The 19,122-nt window shown below is 41.7% G+C and overlaps 1 protein-coding gene across 2 annotated transcripts; it reads left to right on the top strand.

Annotated features, from left to right (window-relative positions):
- Positions 1-5,121: 5,121 nt before the first annotated feature.
- On the top strand, positions 5,122-18,057 carry elapor2a (endosome-lysosome associated apoptosis and autophagy regulator family member 2a). Of its 2 annotated transcripts, none has more exons than XM_034085578.2 (22): positions 5,122-5,475; positions 6,864-6,984; positions 9,475-9,664; positions 9,744-9,891; positions 10,484-10,573; positions 10,970-11,075; positions 11,197-11,349; positions 12,208-12,296; positions 12,402-12,582; positions 12,679-12,807; positions 13,441-13,531; positions 13,638-13,740; positions 13,827-13,964; positions 14,458-14,721; positions 14,820-14,993; positions 15,100-15,280; positions 15,420-15,510; positions 15,601-15,702; positions 15,879-16,005; positions 16,327-16,505; positions 16,955-17,123; positions 17,214-18,057. In XM_034085578.2, the coding sequence occupies exons 1-22, from the start codon at positions 5,380-5,382 to the stop codon at positions 17,280-17,282; spliced, it is 2,991 nt and encodes a 996-aa protein (XP_033941469.1). In that variant the 5' UTR covers positions 5,122-5,379; the 3' UTR covers positions 17,283-18,057. The 2 variants fall into 2 exon arrangements, with proteins under 2 accessions (XP_033941469.1, XP_033941468.1); XM_034085577.2 differs by having other exon boundaries at positions 5,129-5,475; positions 15,094-15,280.
- The last annotated feature ends 1,065 nt before the right edge of the window (positions 18,058-19,122 follow it).

The raw sequence follows: 19,122 nt of genomic DNA, 5'->3' as shown, positions 1-19,122 counted from the left end.
TGCACATGCTCAGATCATGCCTGTGCTCCACTGGATCAATAGATTGATTCAAAGAGGAAGCAATCCTTGGTGTTACACTTGTTTAATAATTGCATTTTCAAGCAAACATTGTGAAACCTCTTTCCTGTTTAATCCTATGCTAATAACACTGTTTTGCAACACTGATACAGAAATATAATACAGTAGCTATGTTGGGGGAGGGCACAGCTGTAGACATTCTCAGTCTCATTACCCTGGGAGGTGTCCACTACAACATGTATTGTGCTGTTGGCTTATGAGCAGCTTGGCTGCAGTTTTATTTGCAGGCTGGTACACGAAAGGGCGTCTTTAACTCGTAATGGTTACAGTTGGCTCAATGTTTTTTTTTGTTCGACAAGGAATTATCATATGAAGCTTGAATCCAATTGTCACAATAAATAAACCATGTTTCTATACTTTCACGGCACATTCCCTAACCATACCTTATCCAAAGTGACAATCCTCTGGCCTAGAAAAACAATCAACACGACAGATTTCTAAACCTCGGCTGATGAGAAGTCTCCCCTTGAATAAAGTAATCAACAGTGTACATTCCTGGATAAAACCCACCCATCCTGCCCTCTCATTATGCTGCAGTTTCCACAGCTGATCAGCATTATTGATTAGAGCCATGGCCTACAGAATGTGTCACCCTTTTCTTGGAACAGGGTGGACGATCTTGAGCTGAAAGACTGCAAGCAAAGGTTCTGATTAAATCTAAACACCTCACACACACACACACACACACACACACACACACACACACACACACACACACACACACACACACACACACACACACACACGCGCACGCACGCACGCACGCACGCACGCACGCACGCACACACACACACACACACACACACACACACACACACACACACACACACACACACACACACACACACACACACACACACACACACACACACACACACACACACACACACACACACACACACACACACACACACACACACACACACACACACACACACACACACACACGAGCATGAGCTCAGGACTCTTTTCACTGACATCCAATCTACAGTCTCTGAGCACTCTGACCGCAAAGTGGGTTTGTGAGTGTGCATGTGTTTTTCGGAGCTTTTCAACTAATTGATAAGAAGACTTTGTAGCATTCTGATGAGAAGCTAATTAATAAATTCCTGACAGAGGGAGATCAGGGTCTACACATCACACTTTGCATAATAACTTGATTTGGGTTCTGTACCCACCTTGTGGTGATATAATGCATTACATCTGATATACAATCAACTTCAGATGGGTAGATTTTAATCTATGATAGTTTTGATTCCTGACTAAATCATTGCTGTCATATTGAATTACTATATTGATATATCCTTTAAAAACATGATGACAACAGCAGCCTTACCTCAGCTTGTCTAATAATAATGGAGGGTCTGGGAATTTGAGGATATTTCAGCTCCAGCTCCGGACTAAACTCTCCCTCCAGCTCATCATCCTCTGAGCTCTGGGAGAGGCTACGGCAGGCCGGAGGGGACTCAAAGTAAGGTTCTTCATCTGCGCCTTGCAGGTGGCAGATTGAGATTGAGTTTGAGTTAGTACCATTTACTGTGATGGTCCGGCTGGAGTGGTCTGAGATGCAGCTGACAGTCCTGTGAGGCTGTCTGTGCTGCTGCTCTTGTAGGCTGCATGGCAGGGCTTCTGGCTGGCACAGAACTGGGTCTGCTGCTGGAAGTCCATTGTTATTTCTGCTTCGTCTCGAGTTATTTGGCTCCTGAGCAGGTGCTGGATCATTGTTAGCATCAGACGGATTACCAAAACAGTGACCTAGGGAGGAACAAGGTAGTCCATGCATGCTGGGGAATTCAGAAATCACCAAAACAGACAGTACAATAAAACCTAAGTTCACTGACATCAGGTGGACCCGGTGCTTCCCAGTGTGTGGGGCAACATTAGACAGTTAGTCAGAAGTCGCTTCTTGTACATTATTAAATACTTGAGCAAGTTATGAAATAACCAATAAGGAATGTACATCCTTTCCTTTGAGGGGAAAAAAGGCTAATCTTCAGTTCCACACTTTTGAAGCGACATATGAAATAAATATTTCTTTATCCAGGGAAATCCTTCTGTTCAATCCATGGCAACAAATATCCTCAGTAGTGTTTCAGCATTTCTTCTTTTCTTGTCATAGCAGCATTATCCAGCAGCGGCTATCCCACTGCATCATCCGTTGATCCCAGACTTAACCTTAAAAGTCCAGACTGTGGCAGCTTCTCTCGGTCAGTAGGTCAATCTGCCATCACATTATTCTTTCTTTCTCTCACAGAAAAGAGATTCCCAGCCTGCAGGATGCTTCTCAATGGCTTCAGCCACTTTTTACTGCTCACTGTAACTCTCTTGATAGCCCTTCATAGTCCCATGTCTGCCTTCCTGATGTGTGTGTGATAGTCTGAGGGTTTGTGTGTGCGCGAGCAGCAGTGTGTAAGTGCGTGGTGTCTCATTACTTGACCAGGTAGTCCCTCGTCTGTTGTGAGTTTGGAGGCAGGGGATGGGCAACAGGGACTCTGGTTACCATCTGATTCAGGGTCAGTTACAGAAACATGCATTAAACATCCTTGCTATTAATTAATTAACTCATCTGATCACAGAGCAGTGGCCTAAAGTGTAAAGGTTACTGGGGTGTTACAGATGGTTGAATATAAGAGGTAAAGTTACAGGCAAACACCGTAAGCGATAGGCCTCAGATGAGATAGAGAAAGGAGGGGAGAGAGAGAGAGAAAGAGAGAGAGAGAGAGAGAGAGACAGAGAGACAGAGAGAGAGAGCTGCCCTTGGGTGCTGGGTCCCGGCTTCTTAAATATTCATACAATCGCATAAAGCAAACATTCATCAATAGTTGATCCAGGCTGGTCTGCAGGTAAAAACATGAAGCGTAGCATTATGACAAACATGCAAGTAATCTATGCAGTTTGTGATTGGTTTCAGGCATCTGGATTGGTTATCTAACCAGTACAACAACCACTGTTTGAATGCAGGCTCAACTTTTTAGGTTAAAATGTTTTGAAAACACAATTATATATGCCAATAAAACTGAGAGTATGTGTGGTATTATCAGTTTCAAAGACAGATCCATCTTCGAAGCTTCATCAGGGGTTAGATATTCTACCATTAAACTTGCCCAGGATGACCAATATGAAGTTACACAGTAGGCCTTGGTCATATATAATATAAGTGGGCAACACCTTTTGGAAAAGACTTGCAACCTGCATTATAACTAAATAAAAGGGTAAAATCTATACTTATAATGAAATGTAATTACACATGCAATTGGTTTGAATTACAGGTGCAGTTTTGGTCCAACTGATAGTTCAAATAATGATGCTGCATTGTGACTATGGTTCAGATATGATTGAGATTTAAGAAAAGTACTATTGGCGCTGAAAATCAGTTTGTAAAAGGGAAAACTCATGTCAGGTCAGTTAAAATAGTGCCACCTGATTTTTGAAGAATCCTGCATGTTGACGCATCAACAAAACAAAGTCACATTGAATGTTTCTGCAAACCTGGCCGTCCCAGGATCAGCACCTTGGACAGCGGTTAGAAACCCCTCACTGTTTAATTATACATTATATTTATTTAAAAATAATTTGAACAATAAAGCTATCATGAAGTAAGTTTACTTTAGGGCTGTTGTATTTGACATCTTGACTTGGAACTTTGTAGTAATATGCCCTACATGTTTGTGTTCAAAGTGCAGATTCTAATCTATATTCAGTATTATGTCTTGTTTAGGTTTAGGCAACACATTGACTTAGTTAAGTATGGGCAATAAATCACCTTCAAGCAGCAAAACGATTTGGTCACGTTTAGGGAACAAAGGAAAGGCGAAAGACATAAATCTGGCAATCTGACAAATTTGAAGAATGTCCTCCTTACAAATTGAAACAGGGCGCAATGATGAAACATGCATGAGCTCTATTGTCTGAGGACGTAAACAGAGATATAGTGTCAGCAACCATTTAGGAACTTAGAAGGGATATAGTAGCAAGTGTTTTTCATAAAAAGCATGTGATAACTTTCAAAAATGTTTTGAATACATTTTTGCAACCGTTTACATTTGATGGATAGGATACTTTGAGGGAATTTGTAGTGTGGAAAAGGGTAGAACATTGTTGAGAGAGAAAGCTGGATAATATTTTCCATTTGTGACAGACAGCACCATTAACAAATCAAAGAGCAGCTACTTATCGTATACCAGTGAATCTTAAAGACAGACATATTTCCGTCCTGAACAGGATCTAATAGCATTTCTTTAAAGAAAGAAAGTGATTCCTTAGCTGTATCCCACCACAAAACAGGGTGTTTGATTTGCTCCTTTTTTACAGGAAATCTGGGTAGAAAAATAAATAGTAATACCAAGTTTTAGACCCATGCTGTTTTCACCCTCACCTGATTTAAACAAAAAAATTATCTTCTTAGGCAAAGTTTCCCCACATCACCCGGTCCAGGACTTTGTATCTATCTGGGCCTAGATTATAGGCAGATAAAAAAGAAACAGTCTATTTACATCTTGAAGTAATGATGAAGGGTTAAAGAGCTCTGCTTCCCTCTGGTGGTCAGTGATATGGACTGCAGTAATTAGGGTTTTAGAACAATATACTGCATCTAACCAGAGCTGTTTTCAAGATAAGGACAAATGCAGCTCACCCCTTTTAAAACATCTTCCATAATTACCTTATAGCCTATAGGCATTAACCTAAAGCTAAAAAGAAAGACATCGAAAAGAGACTGTTCGCTGATCTTTTTATAATATTTCCCATAACCCAATTCTATTGAGCATCACTTCTTTATTTGTATGTCCCATATACAAGACACGATATTAATTCCTCCAAGCTACGTCATTGTAGCGTCAGAGTCGGTGGTTGTAGGACACACATACAGCTTCATCAAGTGAGCATTTGTAGCCAGAAATTTACCAGACATAGGCCTTTTACAATTTTGCCTTCAAAATAAAGTGAAAATATGGTTTATGTGCATACAGATACAAATATATAAAATGTATCGAAAATAAACCAAGCATGACAAAATGAACAAGTGAGCAAGTATTCCCCAAAACATGCGTCACGACTGTTACTTTGAAAACATCAACCGGAAGTAGAATTGTATTCTGTCCAGTTTGATGTGGTGAGACAGCCCTGGAGCGCACAGTCTGAGGATAATCGCAGGTGGTAATGGTTAGAATCTGCCGACTAGAAACTAGAGAAGCAGGTGTTGACTAGTATTTTACCCAGCGATTTAATCTGGCTCAGGTTTATGCTATAGTCATCTGTCCTGGATCGACGCTGCTTTGTTTTTCTCCCCCTCGATGATCCAGAATGCGTTCCTTGGCTTGGTTTCTCGCCAAATGCGCTCTCATCATCTGCACGCTCCGGTTGATTGACGGGGCCAAAGGACAGCGGCAGTGTAGTGAGGTGAGAGATGCTCCGATCGATCAATAAGGCTTACATCCGGTTTCACTGCTTATTGTTAAATCTAGACATTACAAAAACGCACAGATCAGGCTGCTTTGGTTGAACGCTGACAGTGAGTTGGTAATCCAGTAACCACATCAAATACGATACGAGAAATTGATGACACGTTTCCGGGCAGATTTATGGTATGATGTTTTAAATCATCATTGTACAGCAGGTTGGAAGACAACACCTTAGTCATTGGTCTCTTTGTAAATACAGTAAGTCCGTACAACATAGTGAGCATGAATCTCATGAGGTCTGGTGTATGTTGAACTTCACTACTCAGTCCTGTTCAGCCTGTTATCAGTTTCCTGCATGGGGTGGCCTTTCCTTCCCTCTGGTCTGGCTCAGCTCAACACCTCCTTAGTCACACAGCCAACAGTCCCCAGATAGAGGAGCAACATTCCTTTAAATTATTATCTCATTCTCTCTTTTCACACTGATTTAGAGATTTCTGCAGCTCTCCAGTGAAGGGCTACCTGGTGCTAAAAGATATTGGATGACACTGTCAGCCTATGACATGATATATTGGTATAAAGCTCATGAAATGTGGTGTTAGAGAACATCTTGAAAGTCTGCCATATCAGTGATTGACCACAGCTCTCGTATGAATAACAGGAGATAATACTGCAACAGAGATGAGCATATATCGTTTTTAGAATATGTTCTTGTGTCTCTAATCGCTAAGTTATCAAAATGTTGAGTTTTGTTGACAACTCTGCTCGATTTGGCCTCTTTCTCTTCATCATCAGTGTGACTGAGCTCTTTCTCCAGACCCACAGACATCAGTGAACATATTTTCACACACAACAGCCTGCATGTGCTTCAGCGTCAAAATCTGGTTTGTCTCAAGATGCAACATTATGTAAACTGTAGGAAATTAGGCCACCGTCCACTGTGGACGACACATCCCATGTTGAGGCCAAAACATCAAGCTAATGGTTTCTACTCTTGACCACAGATTAAACATTTTATTATCAAATGTCTTAAGTGTGCTTCCTTAAAATGTGAAAAGCTGTTGGTAAATCTCCTCCACCAGCTGCCATCCCCACTGCTCCCATCACCAAGGAGATGGTATGTTGTGTATCCAGGACAGAACAGTTGTGGCTTGAGAGATACCATATAAACGCTTTGAGCAGCTGGATACGGACGCCAAGCTACACCAGCTAGTTATTCAGCACTGATGCATTCTCACCCAGAGTGAGATGACTCAGGGCTCTGGTGGGTGGAGGCCTCTTGCGGTGTGATGTTTACTGACCTGACTGGCCTACATTTGCCTATTGTTTGCTTCCTAGACTGTTGTGGTGACTGATTTCTTATGCAGGCGTTTTGTGTATGATTGGCAGAATGATTACTACTATGAGTACACAGAGTGTGACAGCACAGGATCTCGCTGGAGAGTGGCCATCCCTCAGAGCCCCGGGGCCTGCACAGGACTACCAGAGCCTGTACGCGGCACAGAGTGCAGTAAGTATTTGTTTGGTTTGTGTGTGTGGTACTACAAGTAGATGTGTGCATCTTAGCTTCTTATCAGTAGCCTGGTATTTCTGTCACTACATCATGACTGACCCTGTTTGACTATCCCACAACAAAGCGCAGAGAAAATACACGGGCCAACGGACTGCACTTTTTCCAGTCTTTGCGAACTCTCACACACATTCATTCACATTCATACAGAGACACATGCTGCCATACGATGCCACAAGTAACATTCACACACCGCTGGCCATGCAATTGGGAGCAATTTCGGGTTAATTATCTTGCCCTAGAACACATCGACATTTTGATTGCAGGGGCTGTGGATCGAACCACCTACCTTCCGGTAAACTCCGTCACATAACTGCCTTTCACACAATTGGTAATGAGCCATGGTGTCACACACAATCATATTATGCGTCTAATATAAGACACAGAAACTTATGACAGATGTTGGTGTTCCTTCAACACCATTGCATGGGCATAGTTGTCATAGCTAATTTGTTTGCCATGGAAACAGATAACTAAGTAAAACGTGAGTCACAGGGAGTGTGTCTTTGTTGAGAGAGGGGTGCTAACAGACATTGTAATAGTGGGGAAAGGTGCCATATGATAGATCAAGGAAGGCAGGAAGTTGTGTTAAAGCACACTAATGATCAACAAGGTGGTCATACAAGTGTGTTCTTTGTCAGATCTCCCTCAAACAGGTTTTCCCTGCAATGTCATACCACCAGTTCACTTATGGCTAGGTTCAGATAACAATAATAAGGGAATTCTGTGTGTACGATGTTAAGATAAGTCACCCACACAGTATGTCAATGGTCACAGACCTGCTGCACCACCACACCCCTTCCCGCTGCCTCCGCTCATCAGAAGCCAACATCCTATCCATCCCCACCCGCATCAATCACCGGACCTGGGGGGACAGAGCCTTCTCCGTTGCTGGCCCCTCCCTCTGGAACTCACTCCCACAACCCATCAGAGACTGCACTGACCTCACCACCTTCAACAAACTCACAAAAACTCACCTCTTCAATCTGGCTTTTAATGTGTGATTGTTTTTGTATTATTTGACTTTAACGATATATATTTATTTGTTGTTCCTTTCTTTTCTTTTCTCTTCACTATATCTGTAAAGCGTCTTTGAGCACCTGTAAAAGCACTAACATATTAAATCTATTATTATTATTATTATTATTATTATTATTATTATAATGGACAGTTAGTGTTTTTTTTTTACATGGATATATTGCATGTCTAACTGTATGAAATGTACACTATTCTCATGATAACAATGGATCATTGTCCTGACTTGGTTCATTCCACATTCATGAAGCCATTGTCATCTTCATGTGGCATATCTTTGTAAAGGTAAAACTTCTTTTGTTATTTTGACATGTTAACTTTTTCCTGTTTAGATTTCACTGTAATAACCCCAGACACTCGTTTCCTTGTAGTCATTTGAAAAACTATCCTGCACAGGATATTGTGATTGCCCCATATTACATTGCACGGTGCACAGCTAATGTCCCCAATTAATTAATCTATCTATAAATCAAATCACACCAGAAGCACTACCTGCTGCGCCCATTAAAACAAACTACTTACCCTCACAGTGTGCTAAACAAATTCTCAAACCGCACACATGTTGCATTGATTTATTTGAAGCATAAAGAAACCTCACAATGGCACTCCACCAGCTCAGGTATGAGGAACAACTCAGGGGGAAAACAGGCTTGATGGCTCAACAGGGAAAAGTTAAAGGTCAAGTATGGTTTATGTCCCCTTATCACAGGGGCTACATTGTACCGAATGCTGCAGTGATTTGCAAGATAATGCTTTTATCATGTTGAGTTTCTTTGTTAGTCTAAATCAGGGGTTCTCAAAGTTTTGATGAGTGAGGGCCAATTTAGGTACCCAATATTGGATTGAGGGCCGCCCAAGACAAAACGGAACACAAAATAATTCCAAAACAAATCCTTTCTTTATTGTACTAACCAATTATACATACAGTATACATTAAGAACTTGCAGAGGACACAAAGTTGGGTTATCTACAGACAGTGACTAGCTAAAATCGCTAGCTAACTCCCGTTTCTGATTCTGATCATTTACAACAGATTTTCCGCTTAACCGCAACTCGCGAGATGCCTAGTTGCCATGCAACCAGTAGTCTAGCAAACTTTCCACAAGCTGTCATTCATAATTTAGGAATGACAACCCAGGCGGCGCAGTTTTACCATTCTTAAATTCCATTCTAATTCTTACTAGATATGAACCATGGAGGATTCAAATATAACGCATGCATTTCAGCGTGTCACATTAACTATCGCGGGCCGCCAGAAACATTTCCGAGGGCCGCCATTGGCCCGCAGGCCGCATTTTGAGAACCCCTGGTCTAAATTGTCTGTTTATTGCATAATGCAAAGATGGTTGGAAAAAACACTTTTTTCTTGTTTCCATCTCTCTCTGTGTCCTCCAGCCTTCTCATGCAAGGCTGGGGAGTTTCTTGAGATGTTGTCTCAGGAGTGTACGCAGTGTGCAGCAGGAAGCTACTCCCTCGGCAGCGGCATCCGCTTCGACCAATGGGATGCCATGCCTGCTGGTTTCAGTAGCCTGGCAACCTCACTGGAAAACAGTACCCCCGGAGATGAGAAGCTCACCTGCAACAGGTGTGTGATTAGGACACAAGAAAAACTGAACATCTAATTGTATTTGTATAGTAAATTATTCACCCTTTTTGCCTTGCAGTTCTTCCTGGGTGCCTCAAGGAAACTACCTGGAGTCCAACAGGGATGAATGCACAGTCTCTCTCATCTATGCTGTTCATCTGAAGAAACAGGGCTCTATCAGCTTTGATTACCAGTATCCAGACAGCAACCTGCTGTTTGAGTTCTTTGTGAGTTTTAAAGATTTTAATTATCTTTTTGCTTCTGGAAAATTATAACTGTGAAGGCTGTCTGTGTGTTTTTTTTTGTATACTTGCCAGTCATATTCTTTCCCTGTATGCCCTGTAGAGTAGTACAATTTCTTATTTTTTAAGTCACTCATCATGATTGCCCTAGAGATGTAATGGGCACAGTTATAATGTTAATGGAAAGAATGATTTATATTAGTAAAAGATAGCCTAGATTGTCATCACTCGAATTTGAGCTATCAATCAGATAACATACAGTATTATATGAGACCTAAATCTCTGTTCTCAGGAATGTGTTAATATGCCTTTTCTTGGCGGGGATAAGTCATAGCAGTAAAACAAACACATTTTGGTTATCGGTATTGAACTGAGGAGTTAAAAAAAAAAGTGTTTACATTTATTTTGCACATTTTATTGTTCAATAAAAATGCTTCCACAACAACACTCAATCCTGCCAGGAGACGCAAAGTCACGTCAGTACTTCCCTATGTTGTAATGAGTGCATGAATCTCCATAATGAATATTGTAGTTGAGAGGTTCAGCTGATGGACACTGATGATTTGTGTGTGTTTAGATCCAGAATGACCAGTGTCAGGAGATGGATCAGTCTGCTGATACCAAGTGGCTCAAACTCACCAATCATGGTGACTGGGAGAACCATACAGTAAGTTTTGCATGCTGTAAGATTAACAGCAGCCACGGAGGAAACTGTTCTGACCTTGGCCTCCTAAATGAAATGTGTTGAACTCAGTGAGTAAAGGGTGGATACAAGCAGGAAGCCTATTAGTAAACAGAAACAGGCTTGGCTCCAGTATTTTTCCAGGCACACTGAAATGAGTTGCCATTATAGTTCAGTTCTGGCACTGTGGAGAAACAAGTTATGTCACAACAGCAGTGAGAGCTCAGCTCGGGCATTTTGGCTGCTCTGTTAGTCATTTTAGATGGCACATCTCATTCATTGTAACCGCTAAAAGCAAAGCCAGACTTATAGGCTCTCTTAACAACTGTACTGGCTTTGCCCATGCTTGATGAATAATCTATATAATCATGTGTATTCTAGGTAAGCCTGAAATCTGGCACCAACATCCTTTACTGGAGGACAGGTGGGGTTCTGATGAGGAGCAAAGGGGCAAAGCCTGTTTTGCTGAAAAATATTCAGATCGAAGGTCAGTAGCAGATTTCCATCCCTCCCCCCCGACTTCTTGCTGCAACCAATGATGAATCAATACACATATTAAATATTGATCTTTCTTTTTTATTTTCGATCCACCATTTCCTTTTTACCAGGAGTTGCCTACACATCCGAGTGTTTCCCATGTATCCCGGGGACGTTCAGCCGAGTCCCGGGCTCCACCACATGTGATCCCTGTCCTCAAAACACCTACTCTGGCCACGGTGCCAGCTCCTGCACCCCCTGTAACACTACCACTCAATATGCAGGTAGGAAGGCCCTCCAATACACAGAGAAGATGTGCAGTATTTCACATTTACCCGAATGGTGAACCTCTGAAACATCAAAATCAAACTGTGTTCTTTGTAGCCTAATTGTTGTCAGTGCTGCTCACAGCTGCATTCATCACAGCTAAAGGAGGGAGAGAGTGTGTCCTATTTTCAGCCACTTTAACTTCAAAAACACGCATATTAGTTTTGTGTGGAGGACTTGTGTGATTGCAAGGGAGTAGCACATTTTAGCGGATTGGGTAGCAAGTGTGTGCTCCATGTTGTTCATAGAGCTCCTAGTGCACTGACATTTACCACATTTTGTTTTCAAAAAAGCTTTTTCTGATGATACAAGTGATTTGCTCCCAGATCTATTTTAGTATGTTTCTCTACAGGGTTTTTCTAGAATACATTTATATATGTAAGGCAGTCACTGTACGAGATTCTGTCTAAGAGCTATTCAAAGTCAACATAAGGTAGTGAATAACTTATTAGTTATCGCCCATTTGTTGATATTTTAACATGATTGTATCCTCCTTAATTTTCCTTGATATAAAATATCAATACATTTGCAGTTTAAAATTCCTCATATGATGCAAGGCATGTCCTGTTTTGTTAAGAAGGAGTCAAGAGTATTCAGAACGTTTTACATATTTAATTCAGAACACCTCTTAAATGCATATTGTATGATTCCTTTGCTTCACTCCTGTGTTAGCAACAGAGTCTCTCGCCAAAACGCACATTATTCTTTCTATTCCTATTCCTCCCTATGATATTGTTTTTTTTCTGTCAATTCTGGATTTCGTTTATTTGCCAATGTAGTTTCAATTCGCCTTATCCCTGTCCTTCTTTTTCAAGCTGAAGGATCTGCTCTGTGTAAAGACAAACTTCCATGTTCCAGGAAGGACTATTTCCAATTCCACACAGCATGTGATCACGAAGGCAAGGTAAGAGAAAAGAGGCCAGCTCCACATTAAATACCGCGAGAAGTGCCATTGTGTAATCACAGTTTCTGTTCTACTTCATCACCCTCCACCTCTGTGTGATTTCAGACACAGATCATATATAAGTGGATTGAACCTCAAATCTGTCTGGAGGGTGTGACTGGAGCGGAGTCTTTGCCTCCAAGTGGAGAAAGGGAGCCCTGCCCCCCCTGTAACCCCGGCTTTTATAACAACGACACGGCCACCTGCTCACCATGCCCACCTGGGACCTATTCCGATGGGATGAAGCGTACGGAGAACTGTTGATCTATATTTGAATCCTCCCTTCCATTATCCTTTTACTCTTGTTTTCCTAATTGTGTTTTGTATTGTGTTTATCCCTCAGCATGTACGCTGTGTCCAGCCGGCACTGAGCCCACCTTGGGTTATGAGTATAAATGGTGGAATGTACTTCCTCCAAACATGAAGACCTCCTGTTTCAATGTGGGCAACTCCAAATGTGACAATATGAATGGTGGGTATTTTTGCGTGATACTTCCCGTTATGTGTTCTCTCTTAAGCTTACGCACCCTGTGTTTCCCTCTTTAAAAGGAACATGTCAATAATATTGGATATATTCATTTTCTTGTAGTAATGTAGATTAATACCACAATCCCTATGGGATAAATATAAAGCTGACGCAAAGAAATGGTTGGCTTAGTTTAGCAAAAAGTCTGTAAGTAGGATGAAAAGGTCTCCCTGCATCCTTTTGAATGTAACCTAGTCTGCCTACAAGCACCTTTCAACTCACTTTAACACATTATATCTTTGACAAGTTCTTGGATGGGGACAGTAACTTCCTGGAGTCTTTACTGGCAACCTCACAATGACAACAAGAAATAGTCCATCACATAGCCTCAAGCAAAACAACATCACCTTGTTTTCACACTTTCAGCTGCAGACTTGTATTTGTGTTCCCCAGTTTCCAGTCTTTATTCTTTGTTTTGCCCAAAACAACTTGAGTGGCGTTGATCCTATTCAGATTGTCTGCAGGAAAGCAAATACGATTGTTTTATGCATTGTCGAACCAATCCTTTATTGGGGGTGGACTATCCTCTAAAACGATATAGTAAATGGTTGATTAGTGTGGATTTGTTCTGTCTTTTAGGCTGGGAGGTGGCAGGTGATCACATCCAGAGTGGAGCAGGAAGCTCAGATAATGATTACCTCATCCTCAACATCCATATTCCTGGCTTTAAGTAAGTACCTTAACGTTTTTCAGTCTCTGTCAATCTCCCCCCTCAGCTGTCTGTTTCTTTTCACTTTGACTTAATTCCCCTCTTCTCTGTTTGCCTCTGCCCCCAGACTCCCTACTTCCATGTCAAGCCATGCTGGGACAGAGTTTGGTCGCATCACATTTGAATTTGAAACTGTGTGTGTAGCTGACTGCGAGCTGTACTTCATGATGGTGAGGAAAGCTCCTGCTAAATGTTTTGTGCTAGATAAACATTGCTATAAAAGTGATGTGAATTCAATGGATGTGTTTCAATTTAGGATGTAAACAGGAAGAGTACTACTGTTGTGGAATCATGGGAGAGAACCAAAACAAGAATTACGTACACACACGTCATGACAAAGAATGCCTCTGTTTCCTACACATGGGCTTTCCAGAGAACCAACCAACCCTCAGATGTAAGTATGAGTTATCTACTATTTACATTACCACTTATCACACGTTCCCTCTGAAATCCTTTCTTAAATATGATAATCCAGCAAGTTCAAATCATATGTAATTGCATTCTTCCACTTAGGGTTGTCCTAAACAAAAAATATTCTCAGTTTACCAACACTATGATTTTGACCACTAATCAATTAGCTGATTTAATCGTCAGATCGGTAAAACTCAATAGTTTCTCAATAAAGAGTCATGCAAAAGAATGTTCTTATCTTTTTGAAACAAGTAACTCAAATGAAAAAAAACATAGAAAATATCTAATCGATATATCTAATCAATATCTAATCGGCAGAACTTCTTCTTGTTCAAAGTACCAATCCTATATTTTGCAATCCACTCGCGTTAATGGGTTGGTGTTAGAGTCTCTGAGAAAAAGTACTTTTTTGAATGACCTCTTTAAACTTCACAGCACTTATGAGTAGCATCATTCTCTCTCTGGTGCTCTCTTAGGTACGCCGGTTTGTCAACGACGTGGTGCGAATCTACTCCATCTCGGTGAGTAATGCGATGGATGGGGTGTCCTCTGGGTGCCGGGCTTGTGCCCTCAGCACCCAACCCACCGGCTCTATGTGTGTGCCGTGCCCACCTGGACACTACATAGACGCACACACCAGCCAGTGCACAGAGTGCCCCCAAAACACTTACCTCGTCCCTCACGCCACGCCGGGCCCAGACGCCTGCAAACCCTGTGGTCCAGGCAGCAAGAGCGACAAGGTATCGAGCCGATCTTATCTGCAGTTTTCGTGGACGTTTTTGAAATAGATTTCTATGATACAAACCATAACGTGTCTTTATGTTTTTTTTTTTTACAGGACCACAGTTTATGTTACAGTGACTGTCACTTCACCCACGCAGAGGGCAATGTCACTCTGACTTATGACTTCAGCCTCCTCGGGTCTGTAGGATCACTGTTAAACGGCCCCAGCTTTACCTCCAAAGGAACCAAATACTTCCACCACTTCAATATCAGCCTGTGTGGAGGAAAGGTGTGAAGAGTTGAAAACACACATTCATATGCAGAGAAAAAACAATCACAAGTTTGTGTTTATGAATTCCCTTGCTTTTTGCTCTCTTTCTTTGTTTAAGGATCAGTTGGCAGTATGCACAGACAATGTAACAGACCTCTCCATCAACGACGCCCAGAGAGAGAAAGGCGAAGGAGCCAATGCTGTCAAGACCTTCATTTGTCAGTCAACAGTGATCCCTGCTACTGGACGAGGCTTCCACACAGCGCTCGCCTCACAGTCCATTAACCTGGCTGACACTTTCCTTGGTTAGTGAGCATAAGATGCAGAAACGGAGAGCTACCATGTTGGCCTTTCAAATGTCAAATTCATGTTGGACGATAAAATCGAAGACACATTAATTGCGCATGCACACATTCAATGAATACTTCTCTGTATTGTTAACAGGAGCAACAGTTGACAGTACACTGGATGGAATAATGGCAGAGCTCTACCCCCAGACCTCCAAGAAAGTCCCTGATGTCAACTTCTACTATAGGTAATTGATTGATTTCATCAGTTTTTTCTATGTGGTAAAGATGTAGAGCTCTAAGGTTCTGATGTGCTCTCTGTGTTATCCAATGCAAAGATCCCTGGAGGCGACTTCATCTTGTGAGTTAGGTCGGAGCACAGTGGTGACACTTCGCTGTAACCCAGAGAAGAGCACTAAAGGAGAGCTCTCAGTTCCCAGGTACTGTTTGTTTGTAGCCTTTATTTAACCAGGTGAAAGCCCCTTGAGATCAAAAGATCTCTTTTTCAAGGGTGACCTGCAGGTACTACATCTCTGTCCCTGCTTCTCCCACCCCCTGTCTGACATCTCAGCTGTGATGTGCTGCCGAAGTGACGGCTTGTGTTTGGCTGTTACAGTCGGTGCCCTGCAGGAACCTGCGACGGCTGCACCTTTGACTTCTTATGGGAGAGCTCAGGAGCCTGTCCTACATGCACAGAGAGAGACTACCATCAGATAGAGGGAGCGTGCAAGAGAAGAAAACAGGTGGGTGTGGACAGGTTGAAAAAGTGCTGTTGTGTTCCTTTCTAGTAAAGGATATTGGAGTTAAAATAAAAGCGATGAACTGACTGCTTATTTCAAGAGTGTTTACGCCTTCATCCTATTGGCTGTGTAGAATTTCGACTGTATTTTGAACCCCCAGCCAATACTGATAACAACACCCCTACCAATGAAAGTCAGCACTTGAAATTCAGAGTGTTCGAGTTAAGCCATTTGAAATCTCCTAATAGTTTCTGACAGCTGGTGAGCAAAATGTGTATGCTCAGTAGTTTATTGGATTCATGATGTGTGCATGTTCATCCTCAGGACCTGCTGTATGTGTGGACTGAACCAAAGCTGTGCATGGGAGGTATGGCCTTGCCTGAAAAGAAAACGTTGCCCTGTGCTGGTATGGAGTTCTGGGTTCGGCTGGGTGGAGCGATGGGGGCTTTCACCGCAGTGCTGCTCGTCTCCCTCACCTGCTACTTCTGGAAGAAAAACAAAAGGTCCAATTCCCCTTTTTTCTTCCTGCACACTTGTTTCCTCTCTCCATCCCCTTATTTCTTTATTTGCTTTATTTTTCTTTTCATATTGACCCACTTACTTTTCCCCCTCTTATTTCTTTTAAAACTCGTCGACCTTTTTTACTCTATCCTCTTATTGTCTTATGTTTTCCTTCTTTCTTTCCTCCCTACTCCATGCCACTTACTCTTTTCTGCCTTCATGCCTAGTTTATTAATGTCTTATCTTTTTTTAATCTCTTCCCTTCTTTTCCCGCCTGCTTGCTTTCTTTTTAACTTACTTTACTTCTTACTCTCCTCCGAACTCCTGTTTTTCGATACCTTTCCCTCTTGCCATTCTTTACCTGTCACATATCAGCTTTAGTCCGTATTCATACGGACACAAAGTTTTTTTCCCTCCACAGTATTTATATTATCAGTTGTTGCTCTGCTAGGTTGGCGTACAAGTACTCCCGGTTGGTGATGTCTGCCAACAAAGAGTGTGAGATGCCTGGAGCTGACAGCTGTGCTATGATGGAGGGAGAGAATGAGGGAGACATGGAGGATGAAGTTGTGTACACAAAACCATCACTACTTGGAAAACTGAAAGCCATAGCATCCAAGGTGAGTCACAGCATTATTGTTCTTTTACAGTAAGACACTATGCCTTAGTGTGGTATTGAGAAATGATTCGGTTTGTTTTTTTGATTTCAGGGAAACGGAGAGAAGTATGAACATGTGCAGCTGAACTCATCTCAATCTAAAGCGTTGGTGTGGAGCTAGAAAGCTGGTGAGGGGAGAGATTGGACCCTCAGGAGACTTTTCACGGAACAACCGCTTTAGCCAACCACCCCCTTTACGAGCTTTGGTACCTGGATAATCAACTGTGTGTACATACATGCATATATATATACACACGTCATGCACCGAGAGCCAGGTTCAGAGAAGGCAGAACAATTATGGTGGCCTTAAAGTTGGGTACGACAGAGCCGTCCACTGAAAGCAGAGTGTGGGGAGGCAAGTGTGTGAGATAGAACCTCTCTGGTTGTATTCTGATTCAAAGTGTGACAATGAGTTAGAAGAGCTCAGGTTAAGAAAAGGACCTATTTGATTGATGTTCTATTTCTACCATTCTGTGTCGTGTCTAATGTTTTTAGACAGCCATGTTGTAATTCACCATCAGAATTAGAATGGTGAGTGTTTTCATCTCACGTTGACATTTACACAGACTGCTATATTCTGTCCAGTTTGAGGTTCTACCTTCTCATTGTTTTGTTTTTTTTGCTTAGTTGATATTGTTGTAATGCAGTCATATTATGCGGATGAAGTTGTGCTAGTGAGTGTGTATGTCGGTCAAATAAATTATTATGATGTATTTATGTATAAACAGAGACCGTTTGATTGATTCTCTTGCCAAGCGATTATTTTGGGAAATCCTGTGCAAGGCTTGGAGACAGATGAGTGGCATTGTGGGTGAGAAATAGATTTCAAGCAATGTAATGCCAACAAAATAAAATCCTAGAGGACTAAGTGCCTTTTTTCTGGTCCAAAACATTAACTGACTGGTTTATCCTTTTGATACATTTCACATCATTTCAAAATGTCCTCTTTTGATGGAAATTGCTCGCGTTCAGAACCAAAAATGATGTTTCCCTAACATCATAGATCATCCGGACAATGAGGGATTTTCTAGGTTATTAAGTGTTTGATGTTCTTACAAATTATTTACAAATGTCTTAAGCAATGTGCTGTTTTTCTCATACACAGTTAGTTCTTGGATTAGTACTCCACAGCAGTAAATCGCTACTTTCACAATGTTCATTAAATGAGTTTTAATTGACATAATTTTCTGCATAACAAGTACTCTTAGTTTTGATACTTAAAGGACATTTTAATGACTACAATCCTGTACTTTTCCTCAAGTAGATCTTGAATGTAGTGCTGTTACTTGCGATGATGTATTTTTACATGATTATATTCAAGCAAGCCACTTCTAGCCAAGTTAACATGCATGGTGTCTAATGGAGTGGTGTTTAATTGGGAATGACATGTATACTTAATTAATAGCAATGCCATCTATGTGTAATAACCTGAGCCCAACACCAGAGGGCAACCACTGCCTTGCTACAAGAGCAGAGGCAACATGTAGTTCTGCAAAAGTAGGAAGTGTACGCAGTATGGTGGAGTAAGAGTCAAGGGCAGGAATGACATGAGATCTAAAATATCTGCAGTATCTTCATGAGATCAACAACCTGACAGCTAAGGACAGAAATCTACTGAGTTATTTCTTTGTTTATTTTTGTCTTTCAGTCTTTTTCGAGGAGATCGATCCTACACACTGGGGTGCATTGTCCTAAGGCAGTGAGCACTCCAGTAGATGGTTAAATTGGAGTGCCATCACTTAAGGAACAGATTACGCATGAGTGTTAAAGACGTCTTTCAACATTTGCCAACACGCTATGAATAGAGTGTGTGTGTGTGTGTGTGTGCGCGCGCGCGCGCGTGTGTGTGTGTGTGTGTGACAGTGGTGGTGAGGGGCTGCTAAGAGAGACACATCTACACTTCTATTCAACGTTTAGATTTGAGCTGATATTAATAGACACAGACACACACTGAATGCTTT

The sequence above is a fragment of the Pseudochaenichthys georgianus genome, chromosome 6 (assembly GCF_902827115.2).
Source record: "Pseudochaenichthys georgianus chromosome 6, fPseGeo1.2, whole genome shotgun sequence".
Lineage (NCBI taxonomy): Eukaryota > Metazoa > Chordata > Actinopteri > Perciformes > Channichthyidae > Pseudochaenichthys > Pseudochaenichthys georgianus.
Note: the sequence above shows the minus strand (reverse complement) of the source record. Positions and strands in the feature narration are given on the sequence as shown.